Here is a 7,816-nt window from a genome sequence, read left to right as displayed (position 1 = left end):
ACAGCGGCAGCGGCGGCCGCCTCACCCGGTGGCGGCCGGGCCCGCCTGACGCGGCCCGTTCCGTCGCGGCACGCTGGCCTGTGCTGCCCTGTGCACACACCGTTATACACCGGACTGCCGCCTCCTGTTGTGGCGGCCGGGCCCGCCGCCTCATGGCGTGGCGGCATGTGACACGTGTCGCCTGCCGCCACTTGTGAGGGGGTCTCTTTTGTCAATTTCGTCCGCAAGGAGTCTCTTTTGTCAATTCCAGTGGGCAGAGGGTCTCTTTCGACAAAAAATCCCTTGTCACCTCGTAAAATCATCCTTGTCCCAGCCTTACCATCATTTGAACTGAAAGGGCAGCCCACGCCGGAGGTAGACTTGGCCATGGTATGCTTGGGGGGTCTGTAGCCTCTAGCGCAAAATGTTTCACCGCCAATTATGGAGAGCTTGGCACCTGAGAACGATTTGACTTTTGGAAGAGGGAAAGAATATGTGACCGCCTCTGTGATTTCTGTGGAAAATCATTGAAAAACTTTCACAGCTGCCAATGCTTGTGCGCAAGTGCATTTAAGCAAAAAAGGTACTCCCTCCATTCCTAAATATAGTGCGTATAAGCTTTTTAGAGATATTCCGCAATGTAGTGCGTATCTCCCTCCCCAAGCGGTTTTGGACGAAACTACCCTCCCACCAAACCACACAGCCAGCGCCCCCAGCCCACCGCTTCGCTCGCCTCTCTCTGTTCCTTATCCCTTCGTCTCACGGCTTTTCCCACCTGCCTCGCCACCGATCTGCCACCTCTGTTGCTGATCCCTACCTCCTTTGCGACAACACAGTAGATCGAGTTGCTTCTAGGCAAGAGGGCCGAGGTGGACGGACGAGGTGCTGCACAAATCGGCAAGCGGGAGCTCCAGCGCCGCGGCCGTAGTACGCCGCACGGAGGGCGAGCTCCAACACGTGAAGCTCAGTGGCACAGAGCAGGTTCACCAGCCACAGGAGCTCCAGTGTGAGCACGCGCACGCGAGCATCAACGGGGCAGAGCATGTTCTCCACCGACGGGGGGCGAATCACGGCCACCAGCCCGTTCAACACGTGCAGCTGCGCACCGTGTCTGGCAGCAGCGAGAATCGATGGGCGGCGGCAAGATTCGACTAGCAGCTGAAGCAACGCGCCCGTGTCCGGTTTCTCGGCGGCCACCGCGTGCGTGTATGGCTGGCGACGGCGACACTGGTTGAAGGATGAAGGAGGGGGAGGTGGAGGAGAGGAGGAAGAAGATGGGGAAGAGCCAAAAGAAGGAGCCGCCTAACGAACGGCAGCGCTGGAGGAGGAGCCGCCTAACGAACGGCAGCGCTGGAGGAGGAGACGCCTGACGATGGCACCACCGGAGTCTAGCTAGCATCGGCAACGCTGATGGTGGGTGGAGTACGAACTAGTACTACTACTTGGACCCGGGCTGGGATAGAGATGGAGTGGGGGCTTTCTCGTCCAAAATTTGATGCCAGCACACTCATTGGTATATGGGCTAAAAACTATGCGCACTAGATATTGGAATGGAGGGAGTAAGAGCTTGATAGGTAATCAGAAATATTCTAGTACGCTTACAAATGATCGTGCTCTTTGGAAGCCACAAGATCCACAATATATTAAAATAAATGTTGGTGCAAGTTAGTATGTGGAGAGCATGAGATCTGCTAGCATTAGGGTTGTCGCTCGGAATCATGCTCGTGTGGATGAAGCGAAACTTCGTGCGTGCCTCGTCGGTATATACATTGGTATTACTATTCATAAACCTATTATTTTGAAACGGACTGTTCTTTTGTTGCATCTTTTCTTGCAAAAGAAACCATTGACAGGTTTTCATGGGAGGATCTAAAAAGGGAAGCGAAAAACGTCTCTAAGTTCATTGAGGATCTCAAGATTGTAAAGATTGCTATGTAGGCTACCAAGACGGCGCATGAGATTACAAAATTTAGCTTTGATAGCAGGTCTGATTGTGTGATTTGTAATAGTGTTTGGCCCTGCGTGATAAACTATGTAATGAACGATTGTAATAACATTGTTATTTGATCAATATATTGGGCTTTTTAAAAAAATGTTTCGCTGCCTGCTCCAAAACCATATGGGATTTCCCTTTGATAATCTCTTGTACGCTTGATGAGATTTGGCAGAACGTGTTATAGTAGCTGCTCGGAAAAGAACATGACACTATAGATTTTTCATGAGAGAGTTCGTTCCAGAGGTGCCATATGCGCCATAGTGGCATAGTGCCATGCGTGATAATCATGTCCCTGGTGATCAAAGTGCCATATGAAAAATATATATACACCGAATTATCCTACGCACAGTAATATCGAGCAATTTTTGTTTGTGATGCAGTGAGTATCATTTGGTAGAAGGAAAAGAATCCTCTAGTCCGTACAGCAATTTCAAAGTAGTCCACCAGCCTGTTCATATCTCTGCTGTACTCCAACAAGAGACAGGAGACACCAAAGACAGAGACCGAGACCAGCACCCTCGCGTCCATGACTTCTTCCTCCCCTTCCTCCTCGTCCTCCGACCCAGACTACCAGGTCGCCACCTCCGACCTCAACGATGACGCCGCTACCGCCATCCACCGGAGTCATGCCGGCGCTGCTACCGTCATCCTCCCGGAGCGCCCCGACGCCGAGGGCTTCCTCTCGTTTCTGCTCACGCCGGACGACGTCGACGCCGTGTGCAAGAAGTACGGCGTCCCCGAGGATCAGTACACCGCGCGCCTCGCCGGCGACCTGCGCGCGTGCTCGCCCCCGCCGCTGGGGTGCGTCTACGTGTACGCGCACGCGTTGAAGGCCGGGATGCGCGTCCCGCTGCAACCGTTCTTCTGCGAGGCGCTCGCCCACTTCGGCATCGCGCCGACGCAGCTCGCGCCCAACGCATGGCGCATCATGGCGGGCTTCCTCGTGCTCTGCCGCTCCGCCGGCGTGCCGCCGTCGCTCGCGGTGTTCAGGCGTTTCTTCGTGATGTCCGTCCTCAACCACAAGCACACCAAAAGATGGTACTACTTCCGAACCAGGTTCAAGGACAGCTCCGGCTTGCGCTTCACGGGGTTGCCAGACTCCATCGACGACTGGAAGCGCGGGTTCTTCTTCCTCTCCTCGCCGACCCCGTGGCCCTGTCCCGTGGAGTGGGGCGAGCCGTCCAAGAGCTCCTTCGCGGACCCGGTGCTTACAAATGAGGAGAAGAAATCTGAGGCGAAGCTGCTACGTGCTACCGGCGGCGCCGCCGTTGATATCAGGATATGCTTGTACGACAGCAACATTGCCGCTACCGTGGTAACTGCCGCATCTCCGGCGCCGCCCTCTGCTGGTACTAGTGCCAGTTCCAAAGGTAAACGCTGAAATCCCCCTCACCCCCGAGACCCCAAGTTTCGTGCAGCGGCTGATCTTTACCCTTGATGTTCAGGGATGGATTCCGCCGTCTACGACATGATGAAAACCATGCTGGCGGAGAAGATGGCCAGGCAAGCGTCGGCCTCGGCAAAGAAGGTGAAAACCGAGCCAGGGTCGTCGCAGTTGTGCGGGAAGAAAGAGAACCTGGATGAGGCCAACGACGAGGAGGGTCGTCCCCCTTCTTCGCACGCTCCACCTGCCGCCCGTGGCCACTCGGTGCCCACCAGCGTGTGTTCGCCACTGCCGGGACTCTCTGGGCAGCCACAAGACTTCGCCGACGAAGACGGCACAGACTGGGAGACTGCACGGCAGCTGCTGCAGGGCGCCGTCGGGCCACCGCAGCAGCGCGTGTTTGCGGCGACCGAGCGATCCGATGTCGTCGCGTCGAGCTATGTCGCGTTTCTCCAGGTATGCCCAAGAACGCGATGTCAAATTCAAGCTCTTCACTCGCCGGAGCATGTTCACATTATTTGTGCGCAGGCGGCGAACTACGTGTCGTTCTCCTTGGACTACGCTCTGGAGCTGGAGGAGAAGCTGTTGGCGCAGGACGCGGAGATCGCCGCGCTGCAGAAGCAGCTGGAGGAGACCAAGGGCGAGCTCGCCCAGGCGAAGGTGCCGCGGAGGTAGTCCAGGAGAGCGACACGGAGGACATGGGGCGCACCACTCGAATGACTCTGCTTGCTTCGCTACTCTGTAATCGAGTGATCCGTTTCCTTGCTATACGAGACTCGCCGTCTAAGATTCAGTGACCTCTGGAGTATCACCATTCAAATTTCTCAATATCTTTCCATAAACTAAGAAAACCTACCAATTGTTATCTGTGGCGGTTTAAAAAAGCTTATAGATGATTAGATTGGATCAGTTGCACTTGCGGTATATCTCTACATGAGAGATGGCGAGCGCGAGCGCGAGCGGCGGAAATGGCGGCGATCATGATCCAAGATGGCGTGTGTCGTACGCCGCCGATCTCCACCTTGCGCGCACGATTTCGTTCAACGATGGGAGCCTCACGCTGCGTCGCGATGCACTCCGCCTAGTCCTCACGGACTCGCGTGGTGTCACGATCGACGCGCGATTCCTGCGACAGGGAGAAGAGATAGACATCGGAGATGTGATCTCCTTCCCCTGCCATTTCGCCAAGGTGCGGGACCGGCTACCGGCGGCAACCACCGCGCCGGTGTTCGTGCAGGGAGGCGCGAGACGGGACGCTGCGGTACACGAGGGACGTGCGGGGCTGCACGCAACCGAACCGAGTCGGACATGGGCGCACCCAAACCCCACCAACCACCCAGCAATGGCGGATGCGCGACACTTGGGGTCGATCCACCCCACCCCGCGGGACGGCAGCGCGGGTATAAAATCCCCTCCCCACTCGCTCCTTGACCTAGAGGATTCCTTCTCCCATTTCTGGGCGGCGGCGAAGAACCCTAGATCTAAAATCCCAGAGTCATTCGAGTGGTGGGAGGGCAAGGTGGGGGGCGATCTCCGTTCGTTCGCGGCTGTCGCAGCCAGTCCACCCATGGCGAACGATGCGGGGCGCGGGTTCCATGGAGAGAGACGCAGAGGAGGAGGCGGAGGCCGCCCGGATCGCGGAGGTGGGCGCCAGGTCGGCCGCGGCAACGGCCGCGGGGGTGACCGCAGCAAGTTCTCCTGGCGACGTGAAGATGGAGGCGACCACTCCAACACGACTTCATCCGCTGTCCAGCAGGGGTCGGGGGCGACTCTCGCTGGGACGAGGCGGCGGGGGTCAACCGCCGCGAGATCCAGGACGGTGGGATCTGGGTGGAGAAGGCTCAAGCCTCGTCGGGCTCGGGCGACACCACCGCCGGGCGCCAAGCTGCATCCTCTCCTCGTCAGATCCAAGGGAAGAAAAACCCTGCTCAGGTGCTCCCTTCCAAAAAACTTGATACATGTCCCATTTGCAAAGCACATGAACACCCCCCCTACTCGTTGCCCTCAAGCTTACTGTGAACGTTTTAGCAAGCTAGGTCATATGGCCTCTGTGTGTGTAGAATTCTTGCCTTGGGAATGCATGGCACCTATGTGCGCTTTTCAAGCTAAGGGGCAGGGATTTTACTATATTCATGACTCTTGCACTGTTAGTCAGATTAAGGAGAGGGCCAATAACATTGTTGTTACGATAGTGGAGGGGGAAACATCTACTCGTCAGATGGAGTTAGATTAACTGCCTACCTTGCCACTGGATGGAGGTGCTCTGCTCATATGATAGGGCCGTGGGTCTTTGTTGTTCGCTTCCCTAATCCTCGCGCAGTTGCACAAATATGCTATGTTGGGAGAGTTACCCTGGGGCTGTGATCCATGCCACGCGCTGGTCTTCATCAGTGGGGGCCAAGGGGGTGATGGAAGTGGCTTGGATTAAGGTTAGCAATGTTCCATTAGACAAAAGAAGTGAGAGGAATTTGGCATATGTGGCATCTCTGGTTGGAGTTCCCCTGGAAATTGACGCTGCTACCCTACACCGCCCGGCCTCTGCCCGGGTCAGGGTAGGATGCAGAAATGTTGACGAGATTCCTGTGGTGGCAGAAGCTGTCCTGGGTGATCATTTTTATGATTTCTACTATGAGGTGGAGCAGGTTTTGGTGAGAGATCCTGAAAGGGAAAAGGAGAGGGTGCAAGCACCTTCTAATCCTGATAAAAGCAACATTGATAAAAAGATTGCTTCCTCTTCGACTCCTAGAGCTAAAATGGCTAACTTACCACATGGGCCTGGAGGGGTTTCTTCCTGTATTCCCCATGGTGGTAAGCCGGACCCAGTTCGGGAATCACAAGAAAGCACTGATTCAGTTGAATCACTCCACAATACCCTCCTTATTGAAACCATGGCACTTGAAATGTCTCAGGAAAAAGTAAGGCCTCCTGTTAATACTCCTACAGATTCCTGCATGAGCTTGCCAAGAAAAACATACTCTGACATCATTAAAAAATCTCATCAGGTGGTGGATGTTACTGGCCACTGTGACCACTGATGTTGCAAACACAAAGGAGTATGTGGTTGAGATGCCTGAGGGTGAGATGGATAACGAGATGTCGGTTGCTCCTCCGCGGGTGACTGAGGAGAATCTGCGCTTCAGCCTTCGCAATGCTCAGAACAAGATGGAGAGAATTGAAGAAAAAGCTATGGTTGCAGCAAAAAAGCGAGATCTGGAAGGTACTCCCCACAACCCTAATTCATTTGATGCTTTATCCAACCCTGAGCTTATTATTAGGGCTATGAAAATGGGAGTAAACATTCCTGACACAGACTTTACCAGTGTGGATATCCTTAGAGAGTTAGAGAATTGTAGAAACATGGAAAAAATGGCGTCTAATGCTGATGAGCATGATAAGAATAATAGAGCTATGATGCTTACTAATGAAAAAGGGGATCAGACACCCTTGAACATGAATTGGGGGGAGGATAATACGGTAGATGAAGAAAAATATACTGTGGTACGGTCTAGGAAGAAAAGAGAAAAAAAAACCAATGTGGTGATAGCTAGGCCGACCACTAGAAGTCAAAAAATTGGGGTAACCTTACAGGATGAAACTGAAAGCTCTACCCAGCCTCCTAGAGCTTTCGGGAAAGGGGGGAGAAAAAGGAAAAAATGAACAGCCTCTTCTGGAATTATAGAGGAGCAGGTAAAAGAGGGAGAGCTATCTGCTTCTCTGACATCATTAGAGACCACTCCCCCAACTTTATAGGCATCCTAGAAACGAAGAAGGAGAAGTTTACACCCAAGTATCTAAGGAAAGTTGACCCCTTTGAGAGATTTACTTGGAATTGGACTCCTTCCGTTGGTAAATCCGGTGGTATCCTTTGTGGCATCAGAAAAGAAACCTTGGATGTTGTGTCTTGGGTGGTAGGTAAGTACCTACCACAGGCTACCATCTGTGATGCTAAACTCAAATGTATTTGGACCCTGGTGGTAGTCTATGGAGCAGCACATGATGAGAAGAGGGACGAATTCCTTGATGAAATAACCTCTTGCTGTGGCAACATCAAAACTCCTTATGTGATTGGTGGGGACTTCAATATCCTTCGGGGCAGTAGTGATAAAAACAAGCCCCTACATAGATCGCAGCACATGGATAGATTTAACAATATCATCCACTCACTGAACCTTAGAGACATTCATATGGGGGGAGGCAGGTTCACTTGGACCAATAAAGAGAGACACCCAATGCTCGAGAAGCTCGACAGAGTTCTCATGAGCCCTGATTGCGAAGATCTTTTCCCTCTTTTTGCTGTTCGTAAGTTAGTGAGAGATGTTTCAGACCACAACCCTTTGTTGTTGACAATAAACCCCGTGAAAAATAGTCCCATGCACCAGCGTGAGTTCAGATTTGAACTTAGCTGGTTGAAGAATGAAGATTTCTATGCTAAAGCTAAGATGATCTGGGAGCAACCT

At 53.3% G+C, this 7,816-nt stretch overlaps 1 protein-coding gene across 1 annotated transcript; it reads left to right on the top strand.

The window, feature by feature from the left end:
• Nucleotides 1–2,472: 2,472 nt before the first annotated feature.
• Nucleotides 2,473–4,208, top strand: LOC119341276. Its single transcript, XM_037613158.1, has 3 exons — nucleotides 2,473–3,345; nucleotides 3,421–3,815; nucleotides 3,888–4,208. Exons 1-3 carry the CDS (start codon nucleotides 2,502–2,504, stop codon nucleotides 4,032–4,034), a joined length of 1,386 nt encoding a protein of 461 aa, XP_037469055.1. The 5' UTR covers nucleotides 2,473–2,501; the 3' UTR covers nucleotides 4,035–4,208.
• Nucleotides 4,209–7,816: the final 3,608 nt, after the last annotated feature.

This window comes from Triticum dicoccoides, chromosome 7B, assembly GCF_002162155.2.
Source record: "Triticum dicoccoides isolate Atlit2015 ecotype Zavitan chromosome 7B, WEW_v2.0, whole genome shotgun sequence".
Classification (NCBI taxonomy): Eukaryota; Viridiplantae; Streptophyta; class Magnoliopsida; order Poales; family Poaceae; genus Triticum; species Triticum dicoccoides.
Note: the sequence above shows the minus strand (reverse complement) of the source record. Positions and strands in the feature narration are given on the sequence as shown.

What these genes read in the sequence shown, in the direction of transcription:
- LOC119341276 (XM_037613158.1), top strand. Translation starts at nt 2,502, where the DNA reads ATGACTTCTTCCTCCCCTTCCTCCTCGTCCTCCGACCCAGACTACCAG. An exon ending in TACTAGTGCCAGTTCCAAAG is followed by an intron (nt 3,346 to 3,420) that starts GTAAACGCTGAA and finishes CTTGATGTTCAG; the next exon opens with GGATGGATTCCGCCGTCTAC. An exon ending in GCTATGTCGCGTTTCTCCAG is followed by an intron (nt 3,816 to 3,887) that starts GTATGCCCAAGA and finishes ATTTGTGCGCAG; the next exon opens with GCGGCGAACTACGTGTCGTT.